Below are 20,673 nucleotides of genomic sequence, written 5' to 3'. Positions count from 1 at the left end.
ACTAGCTTGCCACCAATCAGTGGCAAGCTCAGCTTCCGTGGGTGTCAGCCTCTGTAATGGAGTGTTGGCCTCCTAACAATATAAAAGCTCAAACAAAGTTAAATGTGTACTAGTAATAACTTGTTTATAAACATATGGTAGTATTTATGTTAACTTACATTATTTATTGTCGTATACCGTAGTAAATCTTCCCATTGCAAGGTCCGTTTCCTCTTCCAGGAAATAGCCCTGGGAATATCATTTGAAGTTTTTATTGCATATGTCTTCATGGCGGGAAAGGCCTCAAATATCCAAATCTACAAACAATATAATAACAAACATTAGTAATTGTTAAATAATTACTTATAATTTTGAAAACATTATATAAAAATTCTTACCTTAAAGGCCCAAATAAAGCATGTCAAAGTGTATTTGGAACCATCGCCATGCAAACTTTTTCGATCATCCAAGGCAGACGATAACTTATTCCATGTAGCTTTCCATAAATACGATCCCCATGGAAACAGGTTCCACGCATTTAGGTCTTCTACCAATTTGATTAGATCATTCGGAATAGGTTGTCTGGCCTCTCTGCCTAAAAAGCCGGCATGCAAAAGTATTAGAAGGAATACTCGGACAACATCGACGTCATCCATCCGAGTAAAACCATCTTTCTTATTCAATAATATCGTCAGGTCTTCCACGTGTAGATTCGGCCTCTCCAGCTCAGGAAAAACCCGGGATAACCATGATGGGCGGGTAATGTGTCTAGTGTACCGACCTACATCATCGTGTCCGAAGCGTAGACCGGTGATTAAGCAAAACTCCTCTCGCCCAAAACACGTATACGCCGGTGGAAAATCAAACCATATCTCTTCATCACGACGTTGTATAGTATCTGGTAGATCCCTAGTCATGGTTTGAAGAAACAGGTGTGTCAACATCGCATCTCCACCGGGATGTTGTACTTTCAGTCATGGCCCGAAGCAAGTATCCTCAAACATTTTTCTTTGTGCAGGTGAAAGCTTCGACGCAATTGTTTTGGCCAGGCTGACTTTATTTCTTAAGGTCAATTGAGCCGAATAAAAGTTCTACAAAAACAATAAACATACTAAGTTAGATATACAAAAAACTACACTGTGAAGATATACCAAAAACAATAATAAACATAAAAGAGTAGTAGTTTATTCTTCAAACTTAAATTTGTAACACTGTGAATTTCTTATTTGTCTTTGTTTTTTTGTTGAAGTAATGCAATTCATTCAAGTTTCAATTTACAGAAGAATAATAGTTTCTGAAAATGAAAATCGCAACACGAAAATGAAAATCGCAACGCGAATTTGACTATCGCAACGAGAGAATAAAATTGCGTTGCGATTTTGTCGTTGCGATTTTCATTTCGCGTTGCGATTCTCGGTTGATTTAATAAGCAATCTAAGTGAAATGGTTAATCTATTATTGAAATTACCAGTAAACTTATCATCAATTTCAATATGAAAAACCTAATAATAATGCAAAAATTTCAAAAAAGAAAATAATTAAAAAAACTAACCATCGGTGGTTGATTTGGTTGATTTTCCATTTCTGATTGTGAGGGTGGCTTTGAGAGATGGAGATAGACGGATTTCGCCGGAGATGGGGACGGATTTCGTCGAAGATGGCTGAGAGAGTGAGAGATGGAGATGGGACTGAGTTGTGATTTTAGGTTTTAGGTTATGAGTTGCGATTACGGGATATACTGTGGACGGTTCAGTGTTCCAATATATTAATATTCGTGTTTGGAATTTGAAAATAAAATACGCTTTGCGATACTAATGGCGCTTTGAAAATCGCATTGCGATTATGTATTATCTCGTTGCGAAAGGCAGTATTGAGTTGCGAAATTAAGTATCGAGTTGCGAAAGTCAGTATCGCGTTGCGATTTTGTATTATCGCGTTGCGATAGTCAGTACCGAGTTGCGATTTTCCAAATTCGCATTGCGATAGTCAGTATCGCATTGCGATTTTCCAAATTCGCATTGCGATTTTCCAAATTCGCATTGCGATTTACTTATTCGCATTGCGAATTGGGAAAATCGCAACGCGAAATTGGAAAATCGCATTGCGATAGTCATAATCGCGTTGCGAATCTGGAAACTGATTTGTGATAATGGAGATCGCGTTACGAATTAGCGATCGCATTGCGATTTTGTTGGTCATTTTGGCAAATCCGGAAAAAGTTGGTTAAAATCGTATATTATATGAGATTTTTGGTCACTGAGATTATTTTCTCTAATTAATATGGTAATAAACTGTTCGGGAATATCTGCTCTTGGGCTTTTCTCTATTTGTTGGGCCGAAATTCTGTAGAAATATAAAGTGGACGAGTGAAATCGATATGCTAACAATATGTATTCATGTATACAAATTCATTATTGAAATTTTTATTTGTAATGTTAAAAGATTATTGCATTTTATTATCTAAAAGATCCCAAGTAAAATGCGTGTAATAGATGTTCAATCATATCGAGAGGCGTAAAAAATGTTATCCTTGGACCACAGGACAACGATAGTTGTAATAGCTCACGCATGACTCATCGGCTGATGTCAAATTGTCCCACAATTGATGTAAACCTTTCTTATTTAAGCCAAACTATGAAGAATCTTAAACCTTAGAGAGATTCCATAGAACTGCAAGTACGGCTGGTTTCAGACCTTAAAATGGCTCCGTTCCGAGCCAATCACCGGAAACTCCGGTAGCTCTCGAGGTCTCCACGAAACCGAAGAAGAATAAGTTCGCCTTGGCTTGTGCTATGCTTGCTTCCTTAACTTCCATGTTACTCGGTTATGGTAAGAAAAGAGTTTCATTCATGAGCTTGGGAACGTTTTGGCGACGATTTTAGTCTAAATATGTATATGTTTCTTTGCATGAAAATAAACGTAGGAGGGATGAGTGGAGCTATAATGTTCATTAGAGAAGATTTGAGAATCAGCGACGTTCAGATCGAAATCATCGTCGGTGTACTCAACTTGAACTGCCTAGTTGGCTCGATCGTTGCCGGAAAAGTTGCAGACTGGATTAGTCGCCGAAATACCAAGGTGTTGGCTAATGCCATTATCTTTGTCGGATCTCTCTTCATGGGCTTCTCCGTCAACTACACTTTCCTTATGGTCGGATGTTTCATCGCCGGTATCGGCGTCGGCTTTGCCATTATGAGTGCTATTCTTTATAATGCTGAAATCTCCCCTGCTTCATCTCGTGGTTTTCTCACCTCGTTCCCTGAGGTAATTTAATCAATAAATCATATCGTATTCGACTTATATACCATAAAGATGGTAATTGAGATTTTCTTGTACGTCTAACATCTTTTTACGTATACATGTATGTAGGTGTGTATCAATGTTGGGATACTATTCGGATATGTTCCGAACTATGCATTTTCGAAGCTGCCGTTAAGCATAGGATGGCGGTTGATGCTCGGCATCGGAGCCATCCCTTCCGTTTTCTTAGTTTTTGCAGTCTTGGCGATGCCGGAGTCGCCGCGTTGGTTGGTCGTGCAAGGTCGACTCAGTGAAGCCAAGATTATGCTTGAGAAAACTCTGGACACGAAAGAGGAAGCTCAGCTTCGACTAAACGACATCAAAGAAGCTGCCGGAATCACCCAAGATTACGTCGGCGACGACGACGTCGTCCCGAAGAAAGCTCATGGAAAAGGGGTGTGGAGAGAATTATTTTTACATCCCACGCCCGCCGTTAAGCATGTCTTGATTTGCGCAGTCGGGATTCATTTCTTCCAACAAGCCTCCGGAGTCGACGCCGTCGTTTTGTACAGTCCAAGGATTTTCGAAAAAGCGGGGATCACATCGTCGAACGAGAAGCTACTCATGACGGTAGCCGTCGGATTTTGCAAGACAGTCTTCATCTTGGTAGCCACGTTTTTGCTCGACAAAGTCGGACGTCGATCTTTGCTCCTGTTCAGCATCGGAGGCATGGTGGCGTCGCTTACGACGCTCGGGTTTTCCCTAACGATCATCAACCATTCAGATTCAAAACTCACATGGGCAATCGCTTTGCGCATAACCATGGTTTTAGCTTACGTGGCATTCTTCTCCATCGGAATGGGTCCCATCACCGGAGTTTACATGTCGGATATCTTCCCGCTGAGGCTGCGCGCGCAGGGCGTGAGCATGGGAGTGGCGGTGAACAGGGTGACGAGCGACTCAGTCATATCGATGACTTTTATTTCGTTATACGAAGCCATAACCATCGGCGGTGCTTTCTGCTTGTTCGCCAGCATCGCCTCCGTCGGATGGGTGTTTTTCTACTTGTGTATGCCGGAGACAAGAGGAAAAACGTTGGAGGAAACCAAAAAGCTTTTCGGTAAACTGGTAGGTTGGAGGGAGGTAACTAGGAAGATGAAGTCAACAGTACTGGTGGAACCACTAACGGTCACATTCCATTAGTAAAACCCTAATACTTCCATTTACTGATATATCTTGCATTAAATGAATACAATGTAACGAAAGTCTCAAATATGGTCATAAAAGTTCATTGTACAAAAGGTTTGGGGTAATTAGAGTTTTGTAATTTTGATTTTTTATTTTAAAATAAAATATATCTATACATTTAATTAAAAATTAAAAAAAGACATTTATAACTCGACTAAAAATTTATATGGGCAGAGTTAGTATGTATTGAGGGATGATTATATAGTAGTATTTGTTTTAAATATCTTTGAGTATTTGAAAATAAATACTCAATCACTCTGTTGTAGTTAATGAAACTCGATAAATTGATTCTATGACGATGAATCTATCCAAGTTTGCAATTTGGTTAGGAAAAAGACCAAAATGATCACAACTACAATTTGAAGCCATTAAAAAAAACAGCGGAGGTCTACATTAAATTTGGACATTATATTGTTGTTATTACATGCAACACTCTCCCAAGTCCAAGAAGAAGAGTCTTTGCCGTTGAATTTTACATGCCGTGGCGTGTAGTAAACATAAGAACCATAGCCATTAAACGTTGTTGGAAGAGCTTTTTGATTGAAAAAAAAAAACATAGCCACACACATTCATGTTGTGCTTCAAAATAGAGAAGAGACAGAATAACACATGCTGCCTCAATTGGGTTGATTGTCCCATCTCCATGCAATATGATCTCATGCATGGTCTAAGATTTCTTATCCCTTTAACCTTACACCTGTCAATTTTGAGTTTTATAATTATGAATTTTTTAATAAACAACTCGTAGAGTACCTCAACTATCATTTTCATTCTATTTTAATTGTTCAATTTTTTTTTTGTTTTAAAATCATACTACATTTTGGTTTTATTTCAATTAATCACCGTTAAAAAATTAATGATGACGTTGATCTGTTACCATAAGATAATGTCATATCATACTTTTTTTAAAATATAACATCAATAATTTTGTTAATTTTTTGTTCGTGGATGGCAAAATGAAATTAAAACGTAAATTTAAATATGATTTTGAAAAAAAAATAATTAGGTGACCAATACAAAATAAAAATGATAGTTGAGATACTAAACGTGTAATTTATCATATCTTTTTTTTATTTATAATCTATCAATATTTTTTATTGTTATCTTGATTTTAAGGTTTCGCACTGATTAATTAGATCGATCGTATCGCACAACTGATTTTAATGAATGAGCCTTTCAATAAGAATTTATATATACACAAATATTTAAACTTAAATTCTTACTTAAATTATATTAAAGTATTCACCACTTGAATTAACTTGTGAGTTATATATGTGAAATATAAGATGACATTTAATTTCAGCATGCGGTGTTTGAATTGGGGAATGTAGGATTCTCATGGGAATAGAATCCACATTCCCCCGTTTGGTTAGCCCGGGAATCCTATTCCCAGTAATGTAAGATTATCAATAGTAGATTTTTTGGGGTATATTATCGGGAATGTCATTACCTCCCTTTCCTTATGTATTGTTGGATTACCAGCGTTTTGGACTAAAATGCCCTTAAATTTTTATTTTTTTCCAAAAATATCATTATTCTGTCATTGAATAATAAAAATTCTACGAATGTTAAATTACAAATTTATCCTTAAATTATTTTAGATTTACAAAAAAAAATCTATAATTAAAATTTTATATGAAGTTCAAGGGTTAAAATAAAATTTTACCCTTTCATTAAACTTTTTTTATTTTTATTTTTGTAAAAAATATATAAATATTATGAATTTAATTTTTTTTTAAAGAAAATATATAAATATTTTCCAACTTGTAATATTATACAAATATATAATAAGGACAATTTGGTCAAATATACATTCCAATAATCTTTTATTTCTTTAACCAAACACGGTAATCTTACATTCTTGCTAAGCCAACCAAACACAAAATAAAACATATACATTAATCCTATTCCCTGGTAATCTTACATTCTCACTGCTAATCTTACATTCCGTGAACCAAACGCACCCTAAGAGTATTTCTCAAAATAATAGTCAATCATTTAATATTTATTAGAAAAACTATAATATATGGTTGGAGTTATAATCATAATTTGAATAATAAAATCTATAATTATTAAAAATTATTATCTGAATTTTATTTGGTTTAATAAAAATAATTTATAGTATTATACATATTATTGTTTAAGGTTTAACATTATTACAATTACAATTATGTAACTATGTTTTTTTATTAAATGGAGATAAATACAAGAAATTATCTATTTAATGATAACTCTTAATTTTTTTGATAATGAACTCTTACACTCCTAGTTTTTATGGTGCTCAAACTCGGGTCTTCAAAGAACAACAACAACTCCTTTACCACAGAAGTCACTTGGTTTATGTATGTATTTATGATTTTTAAGTTTGTAATAAAATTTTATACATCATAGTATATAGTAATTTTTACGATTTATCTTATATTTTATTAATGATATAATGAATTTATTTTATATTTTTAGAAAGAAATTTTTGTGTGAATATATATATATTTTATTTTACATTTTTTATTCATCATTCTCTCGATGATTTGATAAATTAAATGATTGACCGAAAATATACAAAATATCAATGGCAGATGTACATTAATCTTAGGGCAGACATATATCCATCCTAAAATTTTATCATATTAAAAATTTAAATTATTAATATATATATACCTATCATTAAAAAAAATTCTAAATCTACCGTTACAAAATATAGTTGTATGCACGCTTGTTTTCTTTGTATGATAATGTTATTGAGAAAATCGCCTCAGTGACCAAAAAAAAGTTATAATATACGATTTTAACCAACTTTTTTTGGATTTGCCAAAATGACCAACAAAATCGCAACGCGAAATAAAAATCGCAACGCGATCCCCAGAATCGCAAATCAATTTCCAAAATCGCAACGCGATTCTTGAAAATCGCGATGCGATAGTACAAATTCGCATTGCGATTTTCAATAATCGCAACGCGAATATGAAAATCGCAACGCGAACACATAAATCGCAACGCGTATCCGTAAATCGCAACGTGTATCCGTAAAATCGCAACGCGTATGGGTAAATCGCAATGCGTATCCGTATATCGCAACGCGTATCCGTAAATCGCAACGATAATACATAAAATCGCAACGCGTATCCGTAAATCGCAACGTGTATCCGTAAATCGCAACGCGTATCCGTAAATCGCAATGCGTATCCGTAAATCGCAACGCGTATCCGTAAATCGCAACGATAATCCGTAAATCGCAACGCGTATCCGTAAATCGCAACGATAATCCGTAAATCGCAACGAGAATCTGTAAATCGCAACGATAATCCGTAAATCGCAACGAGAATCTGTAAATCACAACACTGAAATTTTGGGTATATAACACTGAAATCATAAACTAAATCCCTAAATCGCAACTCATTCCATCTCCATCTATCACTCTCTCCGGCGACATCCGTTCCTATATCCAACGACATCCTTCCCAATCCGGCAACAGGTTTTAGTTTCGCAGCTCGTCTGTTTAGTAAATTAATTTACAACCATGAAATCATCTGATCATGTTTGGATAGATTTGTGTTTTGGAGGGTCATGGGATAATGTTCATGGTGTTTTACAATATATGCCTTTACCCATGAATCTTCAACTAAAATTGTCTTTACAAAAGTTAACTTATGAAACTCTAATGCTACGTGTTTCAAATAAATTGAATTTAGAGCCCCTAAGTGGATTTAGGCTATCTTATCAGAGAAATGGTAAAGTTTATTTGTTAACCGACAATGAAGATGTTGAACGATTCATTGCTTACATTAGTGTTTCACAAGATGATGTTACATTGTATGTTGTTGAACCTAGAAGTAGTATTGTTGGGTCAGTAGCGGGTAGTAATCAACTAAGTTTTTCTCAAAACCCACAACCTTTCTCTAATCCAAATCCCAATCAACTTTCAGCACCAAATTCCGGTTTTCGTATTGACCAGTTAGACGATGATGAGCCAACAGAAAAATTGTAAGTACTAGTCAGTATTCGAAATTTGGTCTTGGTCAATATCCGGACTTTGATATTGGTCAATACACGGATTTTGATGATGTTTCAGAAGAAGAAACAGACCATGTGTGTAATGATTTTAATATTGGTCAATACCCGAATTTTGATGATGAAAACCCGTTGCCGAGGAAGATATTGTTGATGATAATGAGGAGGAAGTTACGACTGTGAATGAACATGTTGAACATCCATTCTGTAATTCATATAATCCTGAAGAAGAAAAAGAAGAAGAAAAAGTCCCCGAAGAAAAGAAAATGCCACGGGAGTATAACTGGAATATGCCAGAATTACTTCAGTTACCGGAAGAAGAGTTGGCAAAGAAAGCAGTTGATTGTTACACAAAAGTTATTCGTGTCAAGAAAGATGATTGTTTTGATACAAAGGAAGACTTGAAGATAGCTTTGTATACAAAATGTGTGGAAGATGGCTATCAACTAAAAGTTAACAAATCAAGCAAAGATCGTTTCGAAACAAGGTGTATGATTGACAAAAACTGTACGTGGCGTATGATTGCAAAGAGAATAAAAGATTGCAAAATGTTTCAAGTTAGGACTTTTATTGATAAACATACATGTTCAAGAACCCAAGTTTTTCCTCACCATAGACAGGCAAACAAAAAGGTGTTGGGTGGTTTTCTGGCTGAGTTAATGTTTTTGAATGGCAGGGTATATCGGGGACATGAAATTATGACTGACATGAATGCTCGGTTCAAGATTAGTATATCATATTCTCAAGCTTGGAGAGCCAAATGTTATGCCTTGGAATTGTTGAGGGGGTCGCCAGAAGCATCGTTTGCCCAACTGCCGGCTTATTGTCACAATTTAAAGCTGAAAAATCCTGGGTCGGTAACTCATATCAAAACAGATAGAGATGGACGCTTTGAGTTGCTGTTTATCGCCATTGGTGCTACGGTTAGTAAATCATATAATTTTGTTGACTCATTTTTGTTAGTTACATGCATTTCACATTTAAATGATTATATTTCTTGTGTATATTATTTTGTAGATTCGTTCGTTTATTACTTGCATGCGCCCAGTTATTATAGTTGACGGAGCACATTTGAAAGGTCGATACCTGGAGTAAACTTATTAGCAGTAGCCATGGATGCTAACAATGGGATATTGCCAATAGCTTACGGGGTTGGCAAATCTGAAACCTCTGATTCATGGACATGGTTTATGGGGCATCTTAGGGATTGCATAGGTCCTATTAGCAATCTGACAATCATATCCGATAGGGCAAACTCAATTGACAACGCTGTTAGAAGGTGTTTCCCAGATGCTTTTCATGGACTTTGTGGTGTTCATTTGTATAGAAATCTAAAATCAAGGTCTGCTGGTATAAAAAAGCACAAATGGACATACTGGAAGGCTGTAAAAGCTTATCGGGAAGTGGATTTCAATAAGCATATAAATTGTTTAAGACGTGTTTTGCCTCAGTGTGCTCAAACACTAGAAGATGTCGGGTTTGAAAGATGGTCAAGAGTACATCAACTTGGAGCAAGATATGGTTTCATGACGTCTAATAGTGCAGAATCAATCAACGCTCTAAGTCGTCATTCCCGGAAATTACCCATTACTATGTTAATGGAGTTTTTTCGAGCCTCTATTCAACAGTGGTACTACAAGAAAAGAAACCATGCAGGTATTATTTCTTTGAATTCGTAACTTATCATATTTATATATTTTACTAAGTATTGTTTATTTAAATTACAGGAACATTGGAACATCGTGTTACACCATGGACTGAAAAAAAGATAACGAAACGTGTTGTGAAGTCAACGTCATGGAGAGTTGAACCATGTTCAAACACTTTGTTTCAAGTACTGGATAATAACTTAAATGGGCTAGTCGATCTAAATGCAAAGACGTGTAGTTGTATGAAATGGCAAACATCTGGTTATCCGTGTGGCCATGTTATAAAAGTTGCTCTTCATTTAAACCAAGATGATTCAAGCGCATACGCTATGGATTGCTACACTACAGAAGTTTATCGACAGACTTATGCCGAGATTGTCTACCCTATTCCACATCCTTCTGAGTGGGACATACCAGATGACTTACAAACAGTTTTGCCACCAGCCATGGACAGAAGGCTACCTGGCCGACCAAAAAGTCACGATCGTATACCGTCTAAGGGTGAAGAGAAGAAGAGATCGACATGTAGTCGGTGCAAGGAAAGTGGTCATACAAGGTTGACATGTGGATCACCAGTGCCATCAAAATCATCTTTTCCTCTACCAAAATATGGATCCTCATCAAAATCCAAAGCTCATATGGTGTCAAGCAAAAGGCACTCATCTTTAAAATCCCAATCACGATTGGCTTCACCTTTTGAGACTGTTAACTTAGGTGATTTTTAAATGCAAACGTTGTATTATGTGGATTTTATGTGTGAACTTTTAACATTTTCAGTTGAATTAATGACTCAGGCCAACCATTTTGACTTAACCAACTCTTGTTATTCAGTTGTTATCACTATTAGGCATGCATTTGACTATCGCAACACGGAAAATACAATCGCAACGCGAAATGAAAATCCCAACATGAAAATCGCAATGCGGAAATGAAAATCGCAACATGAAAATCGCAATGCGGAAATGAAAATCGCAACGAGAGAATCGCAATGCGAAATGAAAATCCCAACATGAAAATCGCAATGCGGAAATGAAAATCGCAACGAGAGAATCGCAATGCGAAATGAAAATCGCAATGCGAAATGAAAATCGCAACGAGAGAATCGCAATGCGAAATGAAAATCGCAATGCGAAATGAAAATCGCAATGCGAAATGGAAATCGCAATGCGAAATGGAAATCGCAATGCGAAATGAAAATCGCAATGCGAAATGAAAATCGCAACGAAAGAATCGCAATGCGAAATGAAAATCGCAATGCGAAATGAAAATCGCAACGAGATAATCGCAATGCGAAATTATAAACGCATTGCGATTCTCTCGTTGCGATTTTCATTTCGCATTGCGATTCTCTCGTTGTGATTTTCATTTCGCATTGCGATAGTCATTTTTGCCTTCAACATAATGCAGATTGAAATCAACAAAATCAACCATTACATTTCAATCAATTAAACAAGCACAAATAAGAATTATGTTCGCATCAATTACACAAATCAACTTTTACAAATCATCTTTTACAAATCAATTAAACAATCAAAAAATAAGCAATAATTCTTATTTCCGATCATCTACTATTGAATCAACTTTTACAAATCAATTAAACAATCAAAAAACAATCAATTAAACTATTGAATCAACTTTTGCAGCTCGACATCATTTTCACGCAGTTCACTTCTGAGATTAACCTGCAGAAACCAAACATTTGTTCAGACAACACTTTCTACAAATTATTGAATTCTAGTTACTTAACCAAACATTTTCAAACCAAAAGTATATAAACTTACCAATTGTTTATGGACATTTTATAACGCGGATGCAGGTAGGCAGCGTCTCGTATATATCGATTTAGCCATATAATGCCGAAACCACACGCCTACTGCAGCTTTATCTCTATCGGTGGGAGGTAGATACTTGATGCTTCCCGTCGTCAAACGCTCCAACGCCAAGCATACGAGAGGACCACAATCTCCTCTGGCTCGCTCGTTTGTTGTGGCGCGGTCTCGTCTCTAATAACTGTAATATTGAGCTTCTTTGGCTTCTTGTTTCCAGAACGAGTCCAATAATTGATCGCATCCAAGAATTTAGCCAAATGAGAGCTCCATCCCTTAATAACATCTCTTAAATCAGCCAATGATATGTAATTTATCATGCTGTCATACACTATTGTCTTAAGGGATGGGAGCTGAAGCTCGACGAGAATCCAATGTTTACGTTCCAAAACAGGGATAAACACCTGCAATCATAAGTAATAATTCATTCATTTGCGCACTTATTTCATAAAACCTTTAAACTCAATCTAAAATAAATACTAACCTTATCGACCTCCCACCATGCAGGATAAAGTTTAGCTTGTCCATTGCCCAAATCAAATGATTCATCTCGTGCATTCTTCAAGTGAACGGCGTGAAAAGACGTCGGCATTATTGTATATCGTATATTTTTATTTTTCTTAAGTTTTCTTATTATTAGAAGACGTGTCACCCACGCATCGATATGCTGTTTTACAAAAAAAGACATATATTAGTGACTTACATAAATTTAAAAAAAAAATTAATCAAATTGAAATATAAGAAAAATATAAGACTTACCCCCCCATCGAAATAGCCATTGTCTTCGACCCCTAATAATACGCCCCACCAAGGCCGTTCAAGCAACAAAAAGATATCATCGGTGAGCTTGCATATGTCAGTGAAACACCCCTTGCTCCGCTCATGTAGATAAAAATCAACTGCAGTCTTAGCCCAAAGGGTGTTATCCAAAATTGTGTCCGGTAGTTGTTCCCTCTCCTCTTCAGATACCGGTATGGTACTGGCCGGTAACTCATACGAGAGCCAACTTGAATCCATCATGTCCGGCACGACAGAGGGTTTCTCAAGAAGCCTACATATGACGCCATGTGAATCGGGCTCTTGAATGGTGGGAGGGACCTCTTCAATGATGACAGTGGCCTCTTGAACGGTGGGAGGGGACTCTCGAGGAATGATATGGGGGGCCTCTTCAACGATAGGAGTGGACTCTTGAGGGATGACAGGCGAGTCGGGCTTCTTCTTGCGGTGTCTTCGCACTATTGGGGTGTACGGAGACTTAATAGCACGTGCACGCTGTCTGATGCGTGAACTCCGTCGTGCAAGCATAACCCGACGTAAAGCATCCACTCTATCGGGCCGCTAAATAATTAAATACAAAAATCAGTAAATAAACAGACATGATATTTAAACAGTGAAAACAAAGACAAATATGTTTCAAACTGCATTGTATTCACCCAAGTCATTATTCTATCATAGTTCACAAAATGCATCAGATAACAAAGAAAAATATGTTTCAAACTAATACCCTGAAGTTAGTATTTGTTTTGTCTATTGGTTGAAGTAAATTTATCCATTCAAGTTTCAATTTGCAGAAGAAGAAATAGTTTACTTTCGCAACACGAAACTTAAAATCGCAACGCGAAACCAAAATCGCAACGCGAAATGAAAATCGCAACGACAGAATCGCAATGCGAAACCAAAATCGCAACGAAAGAATCGCAACGCGAAATGAAAATCGCAATGCGATTTTGGTTTCGCGTTGCGATCTTGTCGTTGCGATTTTGGTTTCGCGTTGCGATTTTAAGTTTCGTGTTGCGAAAGTAAACTATTTCTTCTTCTGCAAATTGAAACTTGAATGGATAAATTTACTTTCAACCAAAAGACAAAACAAAGACAAATACTATTCACAGTGTTAAAGAATACACAGTTTAGCAGAATTGGCAGCAACCGAACAAATTTACTTTCAACCAAAAGACAAAACAAAGACAAATATATTTCACAGTGTTAAAGAATACACAGTTTAGCAGAATTGGCAGCAACCGAACAAATTTACTTTCAACCAAAAGACAAAACAAAGACAAATATATTTCACAGTGTTAAAGAATACACAGTTTAGCAGAATTGGCAGCAACCGAACAAATTTACTTTCAACCAAAAGACAAAACAAAGACAAATACTATTTCACAGTGTTAAAGAATACACAGTTTAGCAGAATTGGCAGCAACCGAATAAATTTACTAAGCAATCTAAGTGAAATGGCTAATCTAAGTGAAATTACGAGTAAATTTATCATTAAGTTAAATATGGAAAATCTTAAACTTACCTCGTTGCGTAGAGTATGAACCTCATTCTGCAACGATACTATCATCTCACGTAGAGCGGCAACCTCACCACGTAAAGTTGACACCTCCACACGCCATGCACCATCGTTATCGCGTAGAGTACCGATCTCCTCACGCAAGGCATTGACCTCATCACGTAACTCCCTTGACTCATCCCGTTGAGGTGGAGGTGGAGAACAGGGAGATAGGAGTCGTGGCATCTTTGCCGGTCGCCTATCATGAGGTGATGGTGGAGAAGAGGCTCGATGATGTGACGGGATAGGTGATGGCTCTCGTTCTAGAGGTGTATAGTCGTCACGATCGGGTGATGGCTCTAGGTGAGGTGATGGCTCTCGAATTGGAGGAAGTGGATGCTGCTCATCATCCGTGCCATCAAAAAAACTCTGACTAGCTTGCCACCAATCAGTGGCAAGCTCTTCCTCCGTGGGTGACAGTCTTGTAATGGAATGTTGGCCTCCTAAAATATAAACTCAAACAAAGTTAAACGTCTACTATTAATAACTTGTTTATATATTATATGAAAGTATTTGTGTTAACTTACATTATTTATTGTGGCATATGGTATTAAGTCTTCCCAATCCAACAGAGTTTTCCTCTTCCAGGAAATAGCCCTGGGAATATCATTTGACGTTTTTATTGCATATGTACGCATGCTGGGGAAAGCCTCGAATATCCAAATCTACAAACAATATAATAACAAAATTAGTAATTGTTAAATAATTAATTATAATTTTAGAAACATTATATAGAAATTCTTACCTTAAAGGCCCAAACAAAGCCTGACAAAGTGTATTTAGACCCATCGCCCCGCAAACTTTTGCGGTCATCAAAGGCAGACGACAACTTAGTCCAGGTAGCTTTCCATATATACGAACCCCACGGAAACAGATTCCATGCATTCAGGTCCTCTACCAATATTATTAGCTCCCGATGAATAGGTTGTCTGGCCTCTCTGCCTAAAAAGCCGGCATACACAAGTAGTAGAAGGCATACTCGGACAACATCGACGTCTTCCATCCGAGTGAAACCAGCTTTCTTATTAAATAATTTCTTCAGGTCGTCGACATGTAGGTTCGGCTTCTCCATTGACTCATCCGGAAAAACCCGGGATAACCATGATGGGCGGGCGATATGACGAGTGTACCGGCCTACATCATCGTGTCCGAATCGTAGACCAGTGATTAAGCAGAACTCCTTCCGCCCAAAGCAAGTATACGCTGGTGGAAAATGAAACCATATCTCTTCCTCACCACGTTGTATACTGTCGGGTAGATTTGATGTCATGGTCTGAAGCCACAAATGGGTCAAATTAGCATCTCCACCCGGATGCTGTACTCTCAGCCATGGCCCGAAGCAGGTTTCCTCAAACAATTGTCTTTGAGCAGGTGAAAGCTTCTTTGCAATTGTAGTGGCCAGGCTGACTTTATTTCTCAAGGTCAATTGAGCCGAAAAAAATTTCTACAAAAACAATAAACATACCAAGTTAGATATACCAAAAACTACACTGTGAAGATATACCAAAAACAATAAACATAAAAAGTAGTAGTTTATTCTGAAACTAAAATTTGCAACACTGTTTTGTCTTTTGGTTGAAATGAAAATCGCAACGAGAGAATCGCAACGCGAGATGACAATCGCAACGAGAGAATCGCAACGCGAAATGAAAATCGCAACGAGAGAATCGCAACGCGAAATGAAAATCGCAACGAGAGAATCGCAACGCGAAATGAAAATCGCAATGCGATTTTGGTTTCGCGTTGCGATTTTCATTTCGCGTTGCGATTCTCTCGTTGCGACAGTCATTCTCTCGTTGCGATTTTCATTTATCTCGTTGCGCTCTTCTGCAAATTGAAACTTGAATGGATTGCATTACTTCAACCAAAAGACAGAACAAAGACAAAGACAAATACTAACTTGAAAATCGCAACGAGAGAATAACAACGCGAAATGAAAATCGCAACGAGAGAATCTTAACGCGAAATGAAATCTAAGTGAAATGCTTAATCTATTATTGAAATGACCAGTAAACTTATCATCAGTTTCAATATGAAAAACCTACAATAATGCAAACATTTCAAAATAAAAATAATTAAAAAAACTAACCCTCGGAGGTTGATTTTCCATTTCTGAATATTGTGAGGGATTTCTGACCGTGAATGGTTGTGAGGGATTTCGCCGGAGATGGGGACGGAAATCTTCGGAGATGGGGACGGATTTCTTCGCCGTAGAGAGTGAGAGATGGAGATGGGACTGAGTTGTGATTTTAGGTTTTAGGTTATGAGTTGCGATTACGGGATTTTGTCTTAATATTCTTTTTGTAATTTGAAAATAAAATACGCGTAGCGATTATAATGGCGCTTTAAATATCGCGTTGCGATTTACGGATACGCGTTGCGATTTTATGTATTATCGTTGCGATTTACGGATACGCGTTGCGATATACGGATACGCATTGCGATTTACCCATACGCGTTGCGATTTTACGGATACACGTTGCGATTTACGGATACGCGTTGCGATTTATGTGTTCGCGTTGCGATTTTCATATTCGCGTTGCGATTATTGAAAATCGCAATGCGAATTTGTACTATCGCATCGCGATTTTCAAGAATCGCGTTGCGATTTTGGAAACTGATTTGCGATTCTGGGGATCGCGTTGCGATTTTTATTTCGCGTTGCGATTTTGTTGGTCATTTTGGCAAATCCAAAAAAAGTTGGTTAAAATCGTATATTATAACTTTTTTTTGGTCACTGAGGCGATTTTCTCTAATGTTATTGGTGGTTGGGCAGATATGGATAAAAGTGTAAGTTGGAACGTTCTTTAAGGAACATTATTTTTTTATTAATATAAAATAAATATAACGTAATATCTAATTTAAAATAATTTTTAATTATTTAACATTAAATATTCATAATTTTAACAATATTTATAATTTTCAAAAATTTTAAAAATAACAATAATTTCTTTTGTAACCATTTGTTTCTATTAAAATAACATTGTCTTACACAAAACTATACTACATTACAGTTTCTAACATCTGCTATCGGTAGTTATGTCACCGTTATCTTGTTCCATCTTCCTCTTCCTCTTTAGCTTCTTAGCCTCTTCCCTCCAACCTATCAATTTACCGAAAAGCGCTTCCGTTTCCTCGAGCGTTTTCCCCTGAGTCTCCGGAAAGCAAGAGAAGAAAAAGACAAACGCCACCGTCGCAATCCCGGCGTACAAGAAAAAGGCTCCGCCGATGGTGATCGCCTTGTACAACGATATGAAAGGCATGGAGATCACACCGCTGATCGCCCGGTTAAGTCCGACTCCTATGCTCGCTCCCTGAGCGCGAAGCCTCAACGGGAAGATCTCGGTGCTGTACACCCACGCAATGGGTCCCATCCCGATCGAGAAAACTGACACGGCGGTTAAAACCATGGCTATGCATAGTCCGATGGCCCACGGTACCGTATGGTTAGAGTGGTCGATGATGGTTAACGAGAGTCCGAGTGTGGCCAACGAAACGGCGACGCCGGCGATACTGCTTAAGAGCAAAGGGCGCCGTCCGATTCTGTCGAGTAGAAACGTGGCCACTAAGATGAAGATCGTCTTGCAGAATCCGACGGCGATGGTGGCGAGAAGCTTGTGGTTTGAAAAAGTGATCCCGGCTTTTTCGAAAATCCTCGGACTGTACAGAATGACGGAGTCTAAGCCTATCGCTTGTTGGAAGAAATGGGTTCCAATGGCGCAAATCATCACATGTCTGACCGCCGGCGTGGTGTGGAGAAATAATTCTCTCCACACACCTTCACCGTGGGATTGCTTTTGGACCTGAACGACGTCGTCGGTGCAGTCTTGTGGGATTCCGGCGGCTTCTTTGATATCGCTGAGTCGAAGCTGAGCTTCTTCTTTACTGTCTGATGTTTTGTCGAGAACTCTCTTGGCTTCACCGAGTCGACCTTGCATGATGAGCCAGCGAGGCGACTCGGGCATCGTCAAACCCCCGATAGCCAAGAAAACCGATGGGACAGCGCCGGTGCCGAGCATTACCCTCCACCCTAGGTCGGGCCGGAGCTTCGAAAATGCATAGTTCGAAATATATCCCAGCAATAAGCCGATATTAATGAAAACCTTCACAGATAAACAAAATTACATTAGATTTCACATATGATTGAAAGAAAAGTAGATTTCATCTTTTCAAGGATTAATCGAGACCTCGGGGAATGAAGTGAGGAAGCCACGAGAGGAGGCGGGGGAGAGCTCGGCGGTGTAAACAGGAGCAATCATCATGGCGTAGCCGACACCGATCCCGGCGACGAAACGACCGACCATGAGGAAAGAGTAGTTGGTGGCGAACCCCAAAAGGAAAGCTCCGACGAAGAGGATGGATGCGGCGACGACGATGGTATAGCGGCGGCCAATCCAGTCGGAGGTCCGACCGGCGGCGTACGCTCCGAGGAGGCAATACAAGTTGAGGATTCCGACGAGGATTTCGACTTGAACGTCGCTTATTTTCAGGTCGTCTTTTATGAAAATTATAGCCCCGCTCATCACTCCAATATCTATTCAAACAAAAATATTCATTTTTTTTTCAAACAAGGATGTTAAAATCTTTAAGATCAGACATTAATGGCGGCAAACCAACTCACCGTATCCAAGCAAGATGGAAGCCGAGGAAGCGAGGATGGCACAAGCAAAGGCGAACTTGTTTCTATTAGGTTTCTTTGGAGGCTCAAAATCTGCGGGAGCTTTGCCGTCGAATCGGGACGCCATCAATCACTCTTAATCTTCTAATAGGAAATCAGGGAAATATTGTTGTTTAAAGAATATATTGATATTTGACCAAAGCTTAAATGAGTAAATAATTATAGAATTTAAACTTATAAGCTATGGATTTGTAGTTGAAGAATGTGTATTTTTTAATAACCATGTTATACTCTTTTTTTTAATCTATGTATATATTTAAAATAAAATAATGATTGCATTATTTTTCATAATAGTTTTTAACAATAATCGGATTAAATACCAATTTTTAAATTAAAAAATTATTTTAATTAATTTATAATTACACGTGAAGTCTTTTAAAGTTTTATTTTTTATAAATTAAATTAATGATACTTAGCATTGCTCATCATTAATGGTGCTATTCGAACGTTATAAACTTTTCATATAAAATGTGAATTTATTTAAATTTCAGAATATAGATTATAGTAAAATCATAATAAAAATATTTATAAAAAACACGATAATAGTGATAGACTATAATAATTAAATTGGATTACGTATTGTTTTTAACCAAACATGTCAATGATGGAGTGATATGTTCAACAGGCACAACTAAGTATTCAACCTGTGAAAATATGGGCAGCACTTGTTAATCCATGTTGAATGAGATGCTTTCCTTGGAAACTACACTTATTTGTATTTAAATTAATAAATTTTATGAAATTGAATATAGTATTTAGTTAATGAAAAGATGAATTTTATTTAATAGGTATAATGTCCAAAAAAGTCGCATACTTGGAGTAGTGAAATTTATCTCCTATGGTTAAGTCCAACGCACGTGCCATTGAAATTTGCGTACACTGCAATAATAATATCTCTGCCGAAAGTGTTGAATGGTCTACTCAAACCATTGTCGCTTTCCCCGCCATATCTACATAAATATTGTATTTTTATCATTTTCACTTATTATTATAAAACATATAATTATCAAATCAATAATTTCCTTTTAATTAAAAAAAGTCGTTTTCAAAATAATAAAATTTCGACATAAATATAATTTAAATAAAAACTTGAATAAATTACGTATTTGATACTTAATTTTTTTAAAATTAAAACTAACATTTAATTTTTATTTCATTTTAATATCTTGTAGTTAAAATTTAATACATAAACTATCATTTTTGACTTGTTTTAGTACCAAATTTTTTGTTTCAAAATCATATCAAACGTTTATTTTTTGTTTTATTTTAATACCCCATCATTAAAACATAATACGTTTAGGATCTAAACTATCATTTTTGGACCGTTCAAATACTTAAACTTTTAATTTTTTAAATGACATAATGTAACAAAATACTCTTAACGCATTATTATCAAATTTACTCTCTTTTTTTTGACAAATTTGATCACTCAATGATTCATTTTTGGTAAAAAAACATCTTATGTGAATGAAAACCGTTAGTCGACTTACAATCAATATTTTCATATAACATAATAAACTTACATGACTGACTTAAATGACATTATAGATAACGTTAAAATATTACATATGCAAAATGCTGATGTGGCAAAAACACACTCATCAATTTTTAAAGCTAATTTTATATATATTTGTATTTAATATTTTTGGTCCAATGCGATTTTTAAATTTTAACAAGATCTCAAAGAGACTTAGGACACCAAGCGTGGAA

General features: G+C 36.7%; 2 protein-coding genes across 2 annotated transcripts; one reads left to right on the top strand and one right to left on the bottom strand.

The window, feature by feature from the left end:
* Nucleotides 1–2,678: 2,678 nt before the first annotated feature.
* Nucleotides 2,679–4,422, top strand: LOC120123946 (polyol transporter 5-like; the record flags this gene model as incomplete). Its single annotated transcript, XM_039142722.1, has 3 exons — nucleotides 2,679–2,808; nucleotides 2,897–3,243; nucleotides 3,349–4,422. Coding segments are annotated over 3 exons (1,551 nt in total), but the record flags the coding sequence as incomplete, so codon positions are not given.
* Nucleotides 4,423–17,302: 12,880 nt separating this feature from the next.
* On the bottom strand, nucleotides 17,303–18,841 carry LOC120123945 (polyol transporter 5-like). Its single transcript, XM_039142721.1, has 2 exons — nucleotides 18,473–18,841; nucleotides 17,303–18,388 (listed from the first exon to the last, which is right to left on the bottom strand). Exons 1-2 carry the CDS (start codon nucleotides 18,806–18,808, stop codon nucleotides 17,303–17,305), a joined length of 1,422 nt encoding a protein of 473 aa, XP_038998652.1. The 5' UTR covers nucleotides 18,809–18,841.
* Between the last annotated feature and the right edge of the window lie 1,832 nt (nucleotides 18,842–20,673).

The sequence above is a fragment of the Hibiscus syriacus genome, unplaced genomic scaffold (assembly GCF_006381635.1).
Source record: "Hibiscus syriacus cultivar Baekdansim isolate YM2019G1 unplaced genomic scaffold, ASM638163v2 tig00110406_pilon, whole genome shotgun sequence".
NCBI classification, from domain to species: domain Eukaryota; kingdom Viridiplantae; phylum Streptophyta; class Magnoliopsida; order Malvales; family Malvaceae; genus Hibiscus; species Hibiscus syriacus.
This window is presented reverse-complemented; position numbering and strand designations above follow the sequence as displayed.